The sequence below is a fragment of the Alligator mississippiensis genome, chromosome 2 (assembly GCF_030867095.1).
Source record: "Alligator mississippiensis isolate rAllMis1 chromosome 2, rAllMis1, whole genome shotgun sequence".
Lineage (NCBI taxonomy): Eukaryota > Metazoa > Chordata > Crocodylia > Alligatoridae > Alligator > Alligator mississippiensis.
In genome coordinates, this window is record NC_081825.1 from 69,649,020 (window position 1) to 69,667,249 (window position 18,230).

Sequence of the window (18,230 nt, forward strand, 5' to 3'; positions counted from 1 at the left end):
AAATAAAAATACCATATCTTCCTTGACTTGGCTTATCAATGACACAAGATATAAATATAATTCTTAGAGAAATAAAAAGCAATGTAAGTCAATGATCAGAAGACTCTAATGGGACATAGGAGGCCTGGATTTTATTCTAAACTGTTCCACTGATCCTCCATGATTTGGGCAAGTCATTATACTTCTTTTTCCTTGTTTCCCCTCCAAACCTTTGTATATCTCATCTATTTAGACTATAGCTATTTCAAGGAAGGGGCTCCTATTTATTTTTTGATGTATAATGCCAATTACCTTACTATGCAGTACCTTTAATAAAATTAAAGTTAGTCCTTTTCTTTTTTATGGGTCTACACACATGCCAGGAATACTAATAATGCACCAATTCATTAAGTAAATACTTTAATGTTAAGTAAATCATGTTTAGGATTAGATACAAGAAATTGTATTAGGTTTTATAGGAGTATGTGACATAGAAATCCCTCGAAGAATACACAAGTTGAGAAAGTTAGAACTGTCTTATTGGCATGTCAGCAAGCATATCAAGTAATTTGGGATTTATGGAATACATTCACCTGGCTGGGCAGTCATTGTTTTCCGAGAATAATTCTATCTCAGTTGTTCTACAGCACCTAAAGTAGAGGACAACTTAATAGCAAGTTATAAATGAAGTTTAGCTCTCTAATCACTGTTAAAATGAATACAGACCTAGTTTTAAAAGGGAAAACAAGCCAAGGACAGAAAATATTTACAGAACAGCAACCGGAATAACAAAGATGAGAGAGAGAAAGGACACAATAGGGTAATAAAAAGCTTCTATTTTAAAACATATGAACTTTGTATACAATCAGTGTTTGACCGCTCAGAAAGTCTATGAAACAGGAGGCTGGGTAACATGAATATAATTTCAAGGGCTTAAAAGCACCTTGTTACTTGCTTCCATTAGAGGAAGGAACTAAAGAAATTTACCAGATGAAAAACTCAAAACAGTGGAGGCATGGATGAGTAGGAGAAACAGCAGCAGCATCTTATTTCCTACAAAAGGAAATCCTGAATTCCACGTTTAATCACTTGATTTACTTTTTTTTTCTCTCAGCTACATCCATCCTCTCCGTCCAAGCTACCTTCAAACATACATGTTCAAGACAGACTGGAAAGGTAAGCAGCACACAGAATGCTATAATACTTTCTTCATCCCATCCATATGATGTCTCATATTGCTGAGCATAATAGTTGTCCATTCAGTGCAATGTGTTTTCTGTTTCTTCTTAAAATATATTAAGAAGCAACTTGAAATCTCTTCCTAGATGTAGATGGATTCCTTTGAAAGGATTTGGAGTAACGATGTGTGCCTGAAAACAGAAAATAGGCTTTGAAAGTTACACCAGAACAATATTTGGATTAAAGGCAGGGCAGTGACACTTTATAGACTAAGTAGTTCAGAAAGGCATGAGCTTCCATAAGGTTGTCAGATGCTAACCTCAGATAGCACCTGATGGAATTAGCTGTTACTTAATGAAAGCTCTTGACTCTGAACTAGCTAGTTGATAAGGTGCCACTCTACCCTGCCTCCTGCCTGACATCCAGGGAGTTAATACCAGCTAATTACTTCTCAATATTTGGGTTCTTTTTACAGGCTGGCTTTAGAAAAAGGCACAACTGACATGAACTTCACTGCTCTCCAGCTGGACAAAAAATGTCGGGAACAACATAAACCTCTCTACATGGCCTTTTTTGACCTCACAAAAGCCTACAACTCTAGCAACCAAAAAGCACTGCAGAGAATCCTTTTGAGGTAGGGATGCCCACTGAAATTCATCACCACACTTTGTCTGCTCCATAACAGTACATGCGTGGTGGTTCTCAGTAACCTATCACAGACCTCTCTGAGGTTAAGATGAGAGTTAAGCAAGGCTGCATCATTGCTCCAACAGTCTTCTCTATATTCCTTACTGAGATGCCACATCTGACCATCAACAAGCTCCCAATCAGAGCGGAGCTAAACTATCAAATGGGTGATAACCTGTTTAATCTCAGCTGACTGAGTAAAAACCAAGACCTCCCCAAACTCAATCACTGAGCTCCAGTATGCTGATGATGCCATAGTGTATGTGCACTCAGAAACAGAGCTTCAGGCAATCAACAACATCTTTACCAAGTGTGGCAGAGCACCTTTGGTGCCTGCTACTTTAAAGGGCCAGCACAGGCAGCAGGGCAACTGGCAGGTGTAGGCCTGCCCTGATAAGGCAGTCACATGACCACAGGAGGACCCAGGGATAGGAAGAAGGGGGTGAGCAGCCTCCATTTTAACCCAACCTCTCAGGTCTGAGCCAGCAGTTTAATGCAAGCAGCCGGGGAAGAACATCGCCTGGCTGAGCTGCTGCTCATGAAACATCTTGCAGATAAGGGCAAGAGCTATGAGGATGGCTGGAGGCTCCTGGTCCTGGGGAATGACCGAAAACTACACCCTGCTAGGGTAGGATGGTGTGGTGGGGCTGCCTGTGGTGGGGTTGTCCCCAGGAAATGCCACACCAGATTCCTCCCTAGTAAAAGGCGAGTATGAGGCGCCTTATAACGCCAGCCCCCACAACTTGGTGGGTAACCAGGACTAGGGCCAGGCATGTCTTTGGACACCTGAATCCATGGGGTATAAGATCCCAAGGGCCCAGTGAGGGGGCAGAAGAGTGGCCCCTGCAAGATGGCAAAGTGTTGGCCCCCAGTGAGGGGGACGCAGTTAGATAACAGACCACATAGAGTAGGGCCACAAGGGCAGCCTGAAGGGCTGCACTGGTTGCATGCAGAGTAGGGCTACAAGGGTGAACCTGAAGGTCTGCATATAGGCCAGCTGCACAAGTAGTTCAGGGAGTGAGCCCCAGTGAGAGGGTGCAAGTTGTTGCCCCAGTGAGAGGGCAGAGGAGCTAGACTCCAGTAAGTTCTCAGATGTGGTGAGACCAAGTTTTGGGTGAAGCCAAAGACCCCAGTAAGCCCTCAAATGTTTTGAGGCTGAGTGTGGGTCAGAGAGGAAGAACTTTGGATGCCATCTGCAAGGCATGGGACACAGTATAGGGAAAGTCGGAGCTATGTGTAATGCCCTAGGCATCAGGGCATTAAATGGGCCTCCCACATTTTACATCAAGCTTATTACAAGTCTTGGCAGGCAAGACAGGGCAGACTGCCCTAGACAGGTGGGCAGGCCGACCATGAAACCCAGCCCTGAACTGGCCCCCTGTCACACCAAGGTATACAAGAAAATGGTACTGATGCTTAATATTTACAAGACTAAGGCCCTCCATCAACAAGCTCTTAATAAGTAGTCCCCAGCTCCAGTTATTCAGATTCATGGTGAGACTCTGAAGAACACTGAGTATTTCCTGTACCTCAGAAGCCAACTCTCAGAAGGCTGACATCAACAAAGAAATTCAACATCACTTCAAATGTGCAAATGCAGCCTTTAGATGCCTGAAAAAAGGAGGGGTTCAAAGACTGAACACCTCAGGGTAGGCTGATGATCTAGGCAGACCTAGACAGATTAATTAATGAGTGGACCAGAACCAGATGCCGTTCAACACTGAGAAGTGTAAAGTGCTCCATCTAGGGAGGAATAATCTGCAACAAACTTACAGGTTCAATGGTGCTACGCTAGCTAGCACCACACCTGAAAGGGACCCGGGGGTCATAATTGACCATAAAATGAATATGAGCCACCAGAGTGATGCTACAGTTAGCAGAGCAAACAATACGCTGGCATGCATCAACCGATGCATCTCAAGCAAACTAAGAAAGTTGTTCTCCTGCTCTACTCAGCACTGGTGAGGCCGCAGCTGGAGTACTGCATCGTTCTGGGTGCCACACTTCAAGAAGGATATGGAAAACCTTGAGAGAGTCCAGAGAAGAGCCGCTCGTATGATTACAGGCCTGAAGAGCAAGCCATATGAGGATAGACTAACAGATATGGGACTGTTCAGCCTAAAAAAGAGAAAATTTTGGGTGGATTTGGTGGCAGCTTACAAATGTATCGGGGAGAGCAACAGGGGCTAGGCAAATAACTATTCACCAAAGTGCCATGGGGAAAACAAGGAGCAACAGTCATAAACTCCTAGAAGGAGGATTCAGACTGCATATAAGGAAAAACTTCTTTACGGTTTGTGTGACCAGACCCTGGAATAGACTCCCAGCGGGGGTGGTGCAGGCACCTAACCTGGAGATCTTCAAAAGGAGACTGGATGCACACCTTGCTGGAGTTATTTGACCCCAACAGTCTTTCCTGCCTAGAGCAGGGGGGCTGGACCTGATATCTCACAAGGTCCCTTCCAGCCCTAAACTTCTGTGAACCTGTGAATTGTGACATCAGATCTGAAAACAAGTTCATGGCATATCAAGCAGTCGTGGTCCCTATCTTATTGTACGAAGCTGAGGCATGGACAACATACAGGAGCCAACTGGAGCCACTGGAGAAGTAACATCAGTGCTTCCTGCAGAAGATCCTTGGAATCCAGTGGGAAGACAGACGCATCAACGTTAGAGCCCTCTTGCAAGCAAACACCACAAGCATCGAGGCAATGATTGTGCAGCATCAACCTTGCTGGGCTGGATGTCTGACTCCAGATTCCTGAAGCAAATGAAACTTTTATTCTCCCAGTCCAGTTAAGGTGTACATTCAAGAGGAGGGCAGGAAAATTGCTTCAAGGATGTCCTCACAGCCAACTTGAACAAATGCAACATCAATTTATGGGAGACTATCACCCAGGACTGCCCCAAATGGAGGAAGAATCTGCTGAAAGGATCTCAGTACTTCAAAACTTTAGGACAAAAACAGGAGGTGGAAAAGCGGGAGCAGAAGAAATAACCCTGTGGACGAAATCAAGAACCTAGGCCATCCACCCCACACAGAAACATGTGCCCTGAGCTGCAACAGAGTCTGCCGATCCCAGATAGGCCTTGTCAGCCATCTTCAAATCCACAGATAAGACAATCATGGAAGACAATCATCCTTGACTGTGAGGGATTGATTGCTGCTGCTGCTGATGATAAGCTGCCTTTAGAAAGAACACTTGTTAGCCTGATTGTATTCTAACATCACCTATTTTCTCAATGCGTTTTTACAGCTTATTTGTTTCATTCCATAATGCTTTCACCAAAGAATTATTCAAAACTCAGGAAAACCTACAATTCTTAGAAATGAAACTGGTCATGGAATGTGTGAAATAACAGACTTTCACTGACTTAATGAAGTAAGATAAACAAATATTATTTCATTATTCTAAAAACTAGATAGCCAACAAGATAATTTATTGTGATACTGAAACTAAATTAGTCAATCAGTGTCTGCTTTCTTTGCTGATACTGTACGAGTATGACCATAGTTACAAGTCAAGAGTGATATTTTTTATTTAAAAGATGTTTTATGTTAATGTCTAAAACAACACCGTCTATATTTAAATGATGTTAAGGAAAGATTAAAACATTAAACATATTAATTATTAAAAAGGGATAATTGTATGTATTGTGTTTAGCCAGTTTATAATGCAATACACATCTATTACATGAGTTCTATATATTTTAAAAACCAAATCACTGTTGATATGGCAACCACAGAAGAAAATATGTCATGTATTCTTTTGGACAAAAAGCCCTCTTGAGTCTAGGATGGAGTTGCATTACCTTTCTAGTTATGCTTATACCATTTATTATGATGATGATGATGATGTTGCTGAAGAGCTACAGTCATGAACCAGGATAATACTGTGTTAGGCATTGTACAAAAACAGAACAAACATGTTAATTCAAATACAACACCAAACGGCCTTGTGTATCCTGGATACTGTGTGCATTCCTGCCCTAATTAAAAATACAAACTCCTTAAAAAAACAGCAAGCAAATTTTCTTCCCTCTCCACATAGTAACAACCAGATGAGTTTTGCAATATACCAGCAGGTTGACAAAACTGGGGCCATCCTCTGACCAATGGAAGGGAAAATAGGATGTATTCCCAATGCAAGAGAGTTACAATATCCTACTGGGTTCACTCCTTCTTTCATACTGAGGTGGTTCCTATTCAACTGCATTATTTGTTATTTTTGCTAGCATTTGGGTCTTAGTGAATCTGAGTTTTCTTACCTGTTAAAAAAACATGGCCTGTCCACATGTGATTAGTAAAATCCATAGAAGTCAATGACCTTTTCTGAGCTGTGTCTGACTGAAAAAAGGGGAAAAAAAATATTTTTCCCCTGTGGTTCTCTCATACACTAAGGGCTTGATTATGGCTTTGTGTTACATCACAACAGAGAAGGTAGTGTGGAACAGCACTGCTCCAGAGGTAGCTCTAGAGATTGTACCGCAAGTCACCCCTCTCATGTATGGAAAGGTACAATCTGCTTGATACATTAGGATGGATCTCTTTCCACTACATGAACCCCACTATTCAGACCATTGCAGATGGAAGTGCAGAAACATGACCCTAGCTCTTTCCCAATCCCTTTTTTGACATCTTGCTCTATGAAGAAAATATGATTCCCTGCGCTCCTGGGATCGTAAGGCACACAAAAATTGCTAGGGCATGAGATCCTTTTGCAGTCATGAAGCAGGTGGGAGGGGAGGCTTCCTGAATAAAGTTTTCCCTTGTCTCTCACAGTCTGGTCTAGTCTCCTGAATTACCCAAAAACCCACCCTGAATGTGTGAGTGGTATTGGGTCTTGAAAATTGATCAACAATGACAGTTTGTTCTCTAAGTGGTCGTCGCTCTGTGCTGTCAGGTACTGCACTTGATACTCTGCTATGAGCATATCGACCTCTATGCTGAAAAAGAAACAAAATTAACAATGAAAAAAACATAAATATTAGCTTGGCTAAAATACAATCCCTTTGACCTTCACTTAATTTAAAATAAAAGAGCTAATTTTCTATTAACATGAAAGAACTGATTTTTTAGAGGACTTCTTGGGATCTTCAACCAGACATCAATTACATAAAATTAGATTCTTATGTTTTACAGTGAGGGCAGAGAGGCGCATAACTATGACTATACAAAGGGAAAGACTAAGAAAGATAACTGGTAAAATCGTGTACATATTTCACGTTCACATGATTTGAGAAAGTTATACTAGACCCTATTGCCTATATTGTAAAAAAGGCCCAGGAGGTCCTATTCTACAGGATGAAAATATATGATAAACCTGTACTATTCTGTATATGTTTATATGTCTGACCGATACAATCCGATTATCAATGCATTTCTATGAACAGATCCTTATCTTTAGGACCCCACACACCCATATGCCTCTGTCATATACTCCTCCCTAAACAACAATCCACAGAAGCCCTCTACTCTGTGGGACTACTAGGACCAGGCCCAGGGTGGGAAGAGGTACAACTTGCATTATTCAGTATAGTGCTCACTGGTGACGTATACAGTAGTAAACACACCCTTTGCGCAAAGGGGAGTGACCTTTTTGAGGGACAAACCAGCTCCTAAAGGTAAAAATTGAGTGGGAATCCCAAATTGAAAACTGTGAACTTTCTATCTCCTATATATTATTCCTATGTAGGGACGGATGGTGCTTTCAGGCCATTATACAAGAGCACAGAAGAGTTTAAAAGGTTTTAGTTTTCCTCACATATGCCTGTTTTTATAATTTTGGAAATATTGGGAAATACATTGAAACGGAAATCACTTCAAAATTCCATTTTACTTTTCATATCCTTTTACTTGTACTTCACAATAAAATAGGAGAGGTTCAGTTTTGTTTTTATTCACTTATAGGTAATCTCATTTTCTATTTATTAGGGTGCCTCTAGACATTATTCCAATGATGGCACTCCTTTACTTGCATAATGAAGACATCATGTCATGTGCATGGCTGCACCTGAATAGGGCAGGCTGTAAGGAGGAGGAAAATAGGAATAACAGCTTGCACTGCTACTGCTTTCCAGCTCAGGAAGCTCTCAGTGGTCAGCAGCACCACCAAAAGAATTAGATGACTCTACTAAGGAGTAATCCCCCAGGATTCTTCCCCCAGTTTCCCCCATGGAGCTGAAGACACCTTGCCAGGCTGCAGCAGAGCCCAGGTTTCCTGAGAAGCAACAAAGGAAGGGAATCCCTCAGCTCCATCCTTCCCTGCACAACTGGGGAGGGCACCTTGCTCAGCCACAGTGTAGCCCAGTCTACCAAGAAGCAGCAAGCACATGGGCGGGAGCGGAGGGGGAATTCTGTTAAGTTGGGGGAGGGATTCTCCCTCTCCCCTGACCTTGCCACTGCCAGGGATGCTCATGGCAGGGATGCCCCTATTCATTTGCTCCGCGCTCACATAAAGGGTGGCGGGAGTGGGGGGAGTGCATGTCTCCTGCTGGGTGCTGCTGTGTAGGAATAAACCTGTGGGTCAGAACTATGAGGGATTTCCTCATTCTTTTTCAGGGAAGTTTACACTAGAGATGGAGCAATGCACCCTGGGATGCTGAAGGACAAGCAGATTGCTATCACACAATGTATTCCTTGCTACATGGGCATATTAAAGCTGGATAAAAACCAACTACATAGTACACATTTTCAAGGTCTTACTTTATAGCTGACTGGAGCTTTGTATTGTGTGATAGGCACTTTTCTAGACTTCATTAATGTGCATTTAACCAGCTAATTGCATAATAACTGTAACATGGATATACTAACACAAAAATACCACATTTAAAGGAAATATTGAAATCCAAGACACAAACAGATATCCAACAGGGTACTCATTTATCTGTTCATTAGAATTTCAAGCATGTTATTTAGTTTTAGAACAAAATACTTAAAATAATCTACATTTTGGCCCTAATGTACCTTCTACTATTCCTTCTTACATAAGTATATTCTCTAATTTATATTAAAACCTTGTATTACCATAAAACGTGATTGGATGCAAATCTCCCCAAAGCAATATTTCAAAAAGCAATGCAAAGCAGTCTTTTCAAATTTCTATTGATCTTTAACATGAAAAGGAACATATCTTACAAAGCTTTGTCGTGATCCAGGCACTGACAGATACTGTTCAACTGTCTCTGAATTTATTGGTGGCAACTTGTTCCGAGTTGTATGTACATGGGGAGAGGACAAGCGATCAAAGCCAGTACACCTGTAGAAGATCCATTGATAAATATTTTTTAGGAATATTCATAAGAGATTTTTTTTTTTTTTACCTACATCAGAAAAAAAATCCTAATACATTTAAGCTACTTTAAATGTAGAAAATTGCTATTTATCATAGAATAATGCTTTATGCATATTACATTTTTCCAATGAAGTGTGGATCTTCGTTAGATCTCAGTTCTCAAATCTGTTGCCATATTCATTAAAACCTGACCCATTGTTATGCATTCAGCTCGGTGAAACAGAGAGTGAAACAAAAAACTCACAGTTTAGTTCCTCTAAGGATTTCATCACTGTATATGTTTGGAGTCTTTGAGCATAGCGGGTCTGAAGTAAGAGATGGTAGCCTGCGATGGGCTGGCATTTTCCTAGAGGATGCCAACAGTACTCGGGATGATGAGAGAACATTGTTATCAGTTATTCGCCCCACCCGATTTCGCACTGAGTTGGGAATACTGGAGCCAATGTTATGCAGTTTGTCATCTTGTTCATTCCTAGATGGGAGGGGAAGAAAAATAGAAAGGCCTCTTATTAGAATATTATTCCTGTTTTTACAAAATAAAATCCAATTTTAAATTTATCAATTATCAACAAAAAAAAGTGTGCATTTTTATGTTCAAAAAGTGTCTTTTACATGGCCTTAACAACAATATGTATCATAAAAACTCTGCATACTATCTTCCCATTAAACACTTACTGGATCTTGTCTGCTATGGCTGAATGCCTCTGCTGGAGTGGCTTAGCTTGAATTGTCATAACACCATTCAAATCACTGTAGAAATTGCTGGAGAACCGATGAACCTAAAAAAAGCAATAACATTTACCCTTTCAGTCTCTTTAGCTTTTGCGAAGGGAGACCTAAAATCACAATTAGGAGAAAAGACTCATAGGATACCACTACATATTATCATCAAAAATTTTTTCCCCAAACTAAGGTGCAAATGACAGGAGTCAAAATTCCTCATATAAAGCTTTAAAATTAGGTTAACAATAAATATTACAGAAAGAAATCATTAATACAAAATAATCATTGCAAATATATATATAATATCTACCCCTATACATTTTTATTATAGCCAGACCTGGAAGCAACACATATTGGTTATAGTGGCTTCTCTCCTTCCATTCCATTATATAAAGTCCTGTTTTAAAGTTATTTAAAAACTTTATGCTCATCTGACCATCCATTGAAATTTTCAATAGCAGATGCTTCCTCCTTTTTCTTTTTTTACTTCTTTCTCTTTCTATTTTTTTATGTCAACTACAATGATTCATCCAATAAGGGTAGGGGGAAATATTTTGCTAACAACACAAAAATCTTTCAAATGTTTCAATGTGAAACTCTCACCATTCTTTGAAGTAGGAGCTAAATTTAATATGGGCTCCATCCTTGAGTCAGACAGGAGAATTTACTCATCTCCAGTAATACCTATCTAAATTTAATCAAGTTATAAGCTTCTGTAATGAAGCTTATAACAGTCACAGGTGTTAAGTCAAAGCTTGTTAATGGCTGGCAATACATTGACCAAAGATTCCATTTGCCTGGGCATACACTGACCCAGGGATGAAGGAGCTGAGCACTACTTTATTTTGTAATTTACTTTTCATGTCTGGGAAGGAAGAAAAAATGTTACCTGTTTTACATCACCTAATGCAGTATGTTCTCAATCCTAAAAGAGTCTCTAAATTATTGTATTGTCCAAAAAACCCCACTGGCCACATCCACACAAGCATGAATGTTTGTTTCCCCAGGGATAACTAGCAGTGGCACACCTTGTGCCACTGCTAATTGTTCCCGGGGAATGCCTGTGCCATGCATGCTCTGGTGCACTGCAGGTCACCCCAGGTGGGGTAGGGGAGGCTGGGGCCAGCACTGGGCTGGCCCCAGCAGCCTTAACTGGGATCTTGGGGACCTCCTGTGGCTGCAGCAGTGGTGATCCTGCCACTCAGAACCTGGCCAGCAGCCAGAGCCTGGCTCCGGCCAGCCAGGCTCTGGTTTTGAGTGGCGCATGCTGTCCCTGTGTGCGTTGCTCCGATTTTATTTTTTTTGCAACCCAGGGATATCCAGGGATCAACCTGCACCCCCCACACTGTTCCTTTGCAGCACAGAGAGCAGCTAAATGTGCAGTATGTGGTGCCGCAGACGTGTCTGTGGCACCACATACCACACAGCCACACTTGCCTGGACATGGCCACTATGTTCTTTTAAGTGAAAAAAGGTAAATACCTCAAAGGTACATAATCAATACAAAGGGAAGCATTTCTAGTCTGAACTAGAAAAGGCAAAGGCCAAATGAAAACAATAGGAATCTGTTTTATGGAACCATATTTTACCTGAGATGGAACATAATGTGAAGCAAAAGTTGTGCTTCGTGCCTCAGAGCCCCTTGATGGGGGTACACTCACTGTATCTGTTGTAATATGCAATACTGGTAGATCTGGCAATTTAGTTGTAGTAGCTTTCAACTTTTCCACCTGTTTATCATTTGCTGCAGCAGAATGAAATATACAAGTAAACAGGAAATAATGGAGATACAATGGTTGGTATTGGCTAACAAATATCAGTGATTTAGATCTGCTATGTTATATTGCAAATACATATTATATAATATGTAAACACTATTAAATGTTCATAATTAATATTCTTATAGCCCGAATTGTTTTAATTTTGAGGACATGCATGACATTTAAAAACATACCTGCTGCCAAAATAAGAAAACATGTTTCTGAAAAAAATTCCAAATGACTATTTCTCGGATAAATAATAAATCGAGTTTAACCATAGACATAACAGAAACGTAGTTTTAAAAAGATTGCTAAAAACTTCATAAATATTATTAAATATTCCTATATATGTCTGTTAGAAATGAAAAGAAAATATGAACAACAGGAACTAAAGATTTATGTAATGTATCCTTTCCTTATATTCTACTTTTCAAGGGGCATAAATTATTGTGTTATTTCTCTCTCAGCCTTAAATTTCTTTAGTCTTTATCCAAAGCCTTTGCTTGACAGCTCCTTTTCCCCACATTGATGACCCTGAACAAAAAGACTGATAGCAAACCTAGATCTCTTTGATTTACAGTATGTGAATAAACCTTTTACTGGAGATGTGAACAGCTCATTTAGTTCAATAGTAGTACCCTCACTATTAAGTTCTACTACTATAGAATTCTGCAAGTATTTGACTACTCCTACTTCGTTTCACAACTATATTGGAAGTCAATTACTAGTTTCAGTTTATTGGTCATGATTTTCTATTTGTTTGTGCTATTAATATACAATTAAAGACAAGATGAAGTTACCATCAGTTTCAAAAGGGAACCCCTGTACCTGCCAGACAGAATTTCCCTGTTAATTTGCCCTTTACCTTCTGCTTTTCTGTGCAATACTTTACTAAACCACCAGGAAGAATCAGATTTATGGCAGCAAACTGATGTTCCATCCTACATTAATCTCATAACCCATACACGTTCAGTGGGACTCTATTCCTCTCTAGTGGTTAAATCACATATAGGTTTATAAAGCATCTCAGCTGTTTTATTTCTGGTTAACTAACCTTTATCTTTTACTACAAACAGTAGAGATTAATGCTTTTAGACACACAGAACGCAGAGTCAAGCCACGCTGCAGGTGACCTACCAGGAGCATTACGTTACACCATAGGCACGACTCTACATGCAATTAATGCAAAACAATAAACTCCAGAGCAATCAACTCTGGAGTTTATTGTCATTTGAATGTATGTCCAGGACCACAGATAGCATGTTGAGCTATGACAAGGCCCAGAGAGTTCAGCCTGCCAGCCTAGGGCTGCTCTCCCTGGTTCAACATGCTGAAGAGGGGCTGGCTGGGGCACAAGGGTGTGTCAATGTAGGGCTAGCCTGCAGGCAGCCCCTACACTGAAGCACCCTCATGCTGCAGCCAGCCCATCCAGTGTCTACACATATGCCGCTGAGGAAATTTTTTACTCCACAGCAGGATAATACTTGTAAATACTTACAAATAAATTAGTTTATTCCAGCCTAACAGGGGCACATGTGTAGATGCTGAGATATCTACTGCTCAGCTAATTAGTCTAATGCATAGTAAACATCTCATGTAGATGTGCCCCTTGATTACTCATCTCCTCTGGCCTTCTTGAACCGATTTTTTCATTTAAGCTCTTCTTATAGGCCTAGTCTCAATCCAACAGAAGTCAATAAAAAAATCTTTCCACAGGGAAGCTTTAGCTCAGGCCCAGTGAGTTTTTATGAAGTTCCACATGCAAGTACATACAGTTCCATCCAGGCTGATCATAAATCCTAGTTTTGGTGGGACCTTTTAAGAATCTTCACTTCAGTTTGGTTAAATTGAATGCTTTTGTCCCACTTCCAGTAGGAATGCACTGGTGGTGGCACTCTCCAGATACAGTGCACAATGGGGAGTTTGCTGATCTTCAACATCCACAGTGCTCTGCACCCCTGCTTATCCCTCTCCCCACTTTCCAGTGCACTCAGCTGAGACTACAGCTTGGAAAAAGCTAAGCATGCTAAAGAGCTGAGGGGCTCAAGTGGGGGAGAGTTCCCTTTTGAGACTCAGGAAACACGGCTGCTCTAGCTCTATATAATCATAAATGATTTTGTAAGCCAAATGTAATTAAACAAGAAATTAGTGTTCTAGGTAAAATACTATAAATGCCATCTCCAAAAATTTCAAATACCTGTGATAACAGATTCCCAATTTTTTCTAATCAGCTCCTCCAGTATTTCAATTATATTGTTCCAGACATGATCAAACACTTCAGCAGCCACAGAATCTTGGATACAGGCATTGGGAGAAACAGGAGGAATGCCTTGTTTATTCTTCTTTTGAGCAAGCTGGGCTTTCTTTTGTTCCAAATTCTCATCATCACTAACAATTGAAGCAAATTCACCTTTATTACTGAATTCTACCAATTTCTGCTAACATTCACAGTATATCAAAGCACACTTCCTCATAGAAGGAGGAAGGGGTCAAATATATTTATATTAGAAAATATGTCAGATTTTATAACAGAAATGTGCAGAGTACTGCAGAAGAAAACAGAGCTGAATTGGTTTGGTTTTGCCTTGTTTCCTTTGTTTGGCTGAACAACACTTCCCTTCTGGTATCAGTGGCATGCAAAATCAAACTGCAGCATTATAGCAAATAGATTTTGCAACTCTTGACAGATACCACATATAGAGATATGGATTATGATAGAAATAAAGCAAAGTTGATGAAAATGATCTTTTGGAGCTAGAATCTTGCATTTCCTTAATTAGCCACAACTTACAGTATACTATATCCCTCTAGCTTTGATGGGAGAATACCACACAGAGCAGATCTTTTGTACCATACCCTACTTATCCAGACATATTTGCCATGACCTCTGGGCCTTCACCTAACCAGATGGAGCAGATTTTGGAACAATTCGCAGCCTCATAGGATCATGGGACTCTGTAAACTCATGTGCATCTCTCCGCTTCCACTCTCATAGACTCAGTTTCTTACTTTCTCCAGTTTCAGGAACAGGACCCTAGTTACATATAATACACTTTACATGTAAAAAAGGCTTGTATTGTATTTTAAGAAAGTGAAAAAAATTTGGGATTAGAAAGACTCTCTCGTCTTCATTCATAAAGACTCAGCCTTGGCTAACCTTTGGGTGTCGCAGTACAAAGAGACCCTTATGGTGTTTATCCAGTATCTGAAACCTAATTCTCTCACACCCTGGGTGAGTAGGCTAGCCCCTAAACTACCAGACAAAAGCAAGAAAAAAATGGCATCACTGTAACACCACTCGTAATCTGCAAGAAAGCTGTAACTGCCTGAGCACCTTACATAGAGGTTGATCTTACAGGCACCTACTAGATCAAACCCTTTAGGAGAGATGGGCATAGAAACCCCTAGTTTATTCATGTTGACAAGTCTTAAGCAATTTAACAATAATTTTTCAGTATACACTTAAAAATACACAGCTGCTATTTACAGCTCTTTGTTGTCAAATGCAAGATACTCTTCTATTTTTCCATCGACATCATATATTTCTTCTTCCAGGAAGGAATACACAGATGAGTCAGAAACAGTAATCCTCGGGGACCCACAGTCTAATGATTTGTGGGCTGGGGAGGTTGTTGGAACCAGCTTAGAGCCTGAAATGCACAGCCTGAAACAAAAGAATCAGAATTATATGTACATGGAAACAAGCGCATGATAAACCCAGAGGTGCTGGATTATGATCAAATATGTTAAGGCTATTAAATGGGCCTATACATTTGCGAAAAGGTAAGAAAGATTAAAGTGAATTCATTTGGACTAACTAATTTTATTTTCAGCAAACCAAGGCAATATAAATGAAATAATATCTTACATGACTTTTAAAAGCCTGGGGCACACGTTACACAAGAATATTGTTTCATATATGGCAAAGCTCCTCGCTTAGTTGGCTACCTAAGAAGCATTGTTTAGATGTTTCTAACTGATGAGTGTTTGCTGCCTCTAGTTCCTTTTTATTCTTAATATTAAGACTATCTATACATGTCATGTTACTCAAAATGCATAAAGATATATTCTGTATGGAATGTAACATACTCTTTCATATTTTTAGTGATTTCACAGAGGCCAGGTAAAGATCTGGTGTAGGCAGAGATAGCAGTTCGGCTCTGAAAATGCTGAAAGCCTTCATCCTTAGGCAACAGGAGCTGCTTTCCTAAAATCCTGCAAAAAAGTAACACATAAATCAGATTGAAAAGAAAAAAAAATATGGACACCTACAGCACAATCAAACATCAGACTGAATAATCTACTAGCTCCCATACTATTTTCTAGAAATAAAGGGACAGATATTCTCCTAATGTAAATTGGTGTAATTTTACTTAAATTGTTAGAGTTGTTTATATCACCTGAGGTTCTAGTTCACAATCTTTAAAAATATTCAAACATTACCAGGAAAGAAAAGAGTAAGACGCAAAACTGTGCTATAAAAATTAATTTATATAAAGAATATGTAACTCTTTCATATCAATAATCAAATTACATATACAGAGATAATTTAAAATAGAGAACACAATCACTCTCACAACCACTTTAAAGTTACTTGGGCAATTTCTGTAATGAAACATGATCTCAGTATCAAGAAAATTTCTGGTTCAAAAATTTACACAAGGGTGGCTAATATACATGTTACTGAAACTAGGATTAGGAAAAATATGTCAAGTTAAAGCATAGACTGCAAAGGGATTTTTTTTTTCTTTCAATGTAACAAAATCACTGTTAAAACAAAGAACTTTCGATCTTTATTTATCTGAAGAATGGTCACTTCCTGTTACTTTTTGTTAAATATTTGCAAAGGCACTTCAGGGAATTTGCAGGTCACACTATAGGGCATCTACACATTCAGTCAAAAGACCTGCAGCTTTCCACCCCTTCACCTCACTCAAATCACCAGGAACTCTGTATATTCTATAGCCAAGTTTCACTGGAATAGTGAACCAAATGAATTCCGTCTCTCTACATAATTAAATTCCAGTCTTAGGTTTTAGATCCCTGGCATTCTAATGCATGCTACAAATCACTAGCATATTATTTATACCTTTCACTGACTCAATACAACAGTTTATTCTCCCTCTTCACAGAATGTCACTCATACCTTTTCATTTCAGTAATCTTTTAAACACGATTTAATATGTTATATACTTTTTCTGGTATAAGTCTCTCCCTTTCCCCAGTCAAATTTCTATGAATTTTAACTTCTTCCTTCCACACAGTGCAGTATTTTTTCTTTTATATCCTTGTATCCTCAGCCACATTTTCCTCTTTTGGAAAAAAAATTCTGTATAGGATCGGGGGGAGGAGTCTGATAATTCTGTAATGTGAGTTTGCAGGAATATTCTATTCATAGCACAAGGAAAAGGCTCCAGGGAGAAGAGATGGGTAGAATGGAGATGGAGGGGGGCACTTCATGCACTTCAGTAAAGCCTGGGACTCAAACTCTGCATATGCTACACCCCAAAATGATAGAACAGATCTTCCTTCCTGAGTGTGATGCTCAGCGCACACCAATATGCTCTTTTCTTTCAGGCATCCTTTCTCAGCCTCTTACAGCATGGCTCCTTCAGAAGTCTTCAGAAGCTGTGTGCTTTTCCTTATTTACCAGGATGAACAGTGCAGATACAAAGTTCATGTTGGCTTAGTCATTAATTTTTACAAATTTCCAAGCAGATAGCTATCAGTTCCTAAGAGCACAAGTCATGCAGGGCAACTACTTCCAGGCTAAGTACAGACAGTCAAAAAGCCCGAGGCTGAATTGATTCAGTCTTTGCAGGTTAGTCTAAGCTGCGAAGATTGAACCAATAAGCAAATGAAGAGACATTCACTTTTGATTCAGGAAATGCAGCTGCATGCCTGCAGTGGCTCAAGCCAAAAGCCAGGAGGTGCTTGAGCACAGCTCTCTGGCACACTACTAGCTTGGGCTGTATGTTCACTTTCTCTTCCTGCTGCCCCTGAGGTCTCTGTGATTTGCGGTCCAGACTAATAGCAGCAAGACTCTACTGGGTTGCTCATCACTTCCTCTTTCTGCTTCCAGGTACTTCTGGGATTTGTACTCCACACTCACAGTCAGTACTGAGTAAGCAGGGCAGGGCAGAGCAGCTTCATACTCAGGGAAAGGGAAGTTTAACCCTTGCTCCCTGGCTCCAAACCCCAGCAGGGGTTTGCCTGGGTGGGCGAGTGAGCCAGCCAGTGAGGCCAGTGAGCCAGCCTTCACTGCTCCAGTGAGAGAGCAGAGGGGTGAGGACAGCCCTGCTCTCTGGAGCAGACAGCACAGCTCAGCCTAGAGGTGCAGAGCATCCTGGGATGCTGAGGGACTCTGATTTAACTTGAATCAGGAAGGGGTCTGGGACAGAAGTTTCATAAACCAGCTTGATCTAAAACAATTAAGTCTGATACTACATTCACTGAAGTTTATCTTAAGCCAGTTTCAGCCATTTTGAACTTCTATTCTGCTACAGGTTTAAACCAGTTTCTGATCATTTAAACCAGTTTATGTGTAACTTTTGTCCCTAGCCCCAGTATCTACCCCCTGCCCTGAGAAACCCCTGCAGCCCACAGA

General features: G+C 40.3%; 1 protein-coding gene across 6 annotated transcripts in view; it reads right to left on the reverse strand.

The window, feature by feature from the left end:
* Positions 1-382: 382 nt before the first annotated feature.
* FAM149A (family with sequence similarity 149 member A) overlaps positions 383-18,230 on the reverse strand; it is a 73,903-nt gene continuing 56,055 nt past the window's right edge. For 5 of the 6 annotated variants that reach the window (XM_019481315.2, XM_014594862.3, XM_019481318.2 and 2 more), the window contains 10 exons: positions 15,713-15,838; positions 15,111-15,287; positions 13,821-14,011; positions 11,453-11,607; positions 9,816-9,919; positions 9,385-9,612; positions 8,984-9,104; positions 6,664-6,792; positions 6,115-6,193; positions 383-1,349 (listed from right to left, as the gene is read on the reverse strand). In XM_019481315.2, the coding sequence (XP_019336860.2) occupies positions 1,276-1,349; positions 6,115-6,193; positions 6,664-6,792; positions 8,984-9,104; positions 9,385-9,612; positions 9,816-9,919; positions 11,453-11,607; positions 13,821-14,011; positions 15,111-15,287; positions 15,713-15,838 (1,384 nt within the window). In that variant the 3' untranslated portion in view covers positions 383-1,275. The remainder of the gene's footprint in view (positions 1,350-6,114; positions 6,194-6,663; positions 6,793-8,983; positions 9,105-9,384; positions 9,613-9,815; positions 9,920-11,452; positions 11,608-13,820; positions 14,012-15,110; positions 15,288-15,712; positions 15,839-18,230) is intronic. The other variant, XM_059721816.1, reaches the window with a different exon arrangement.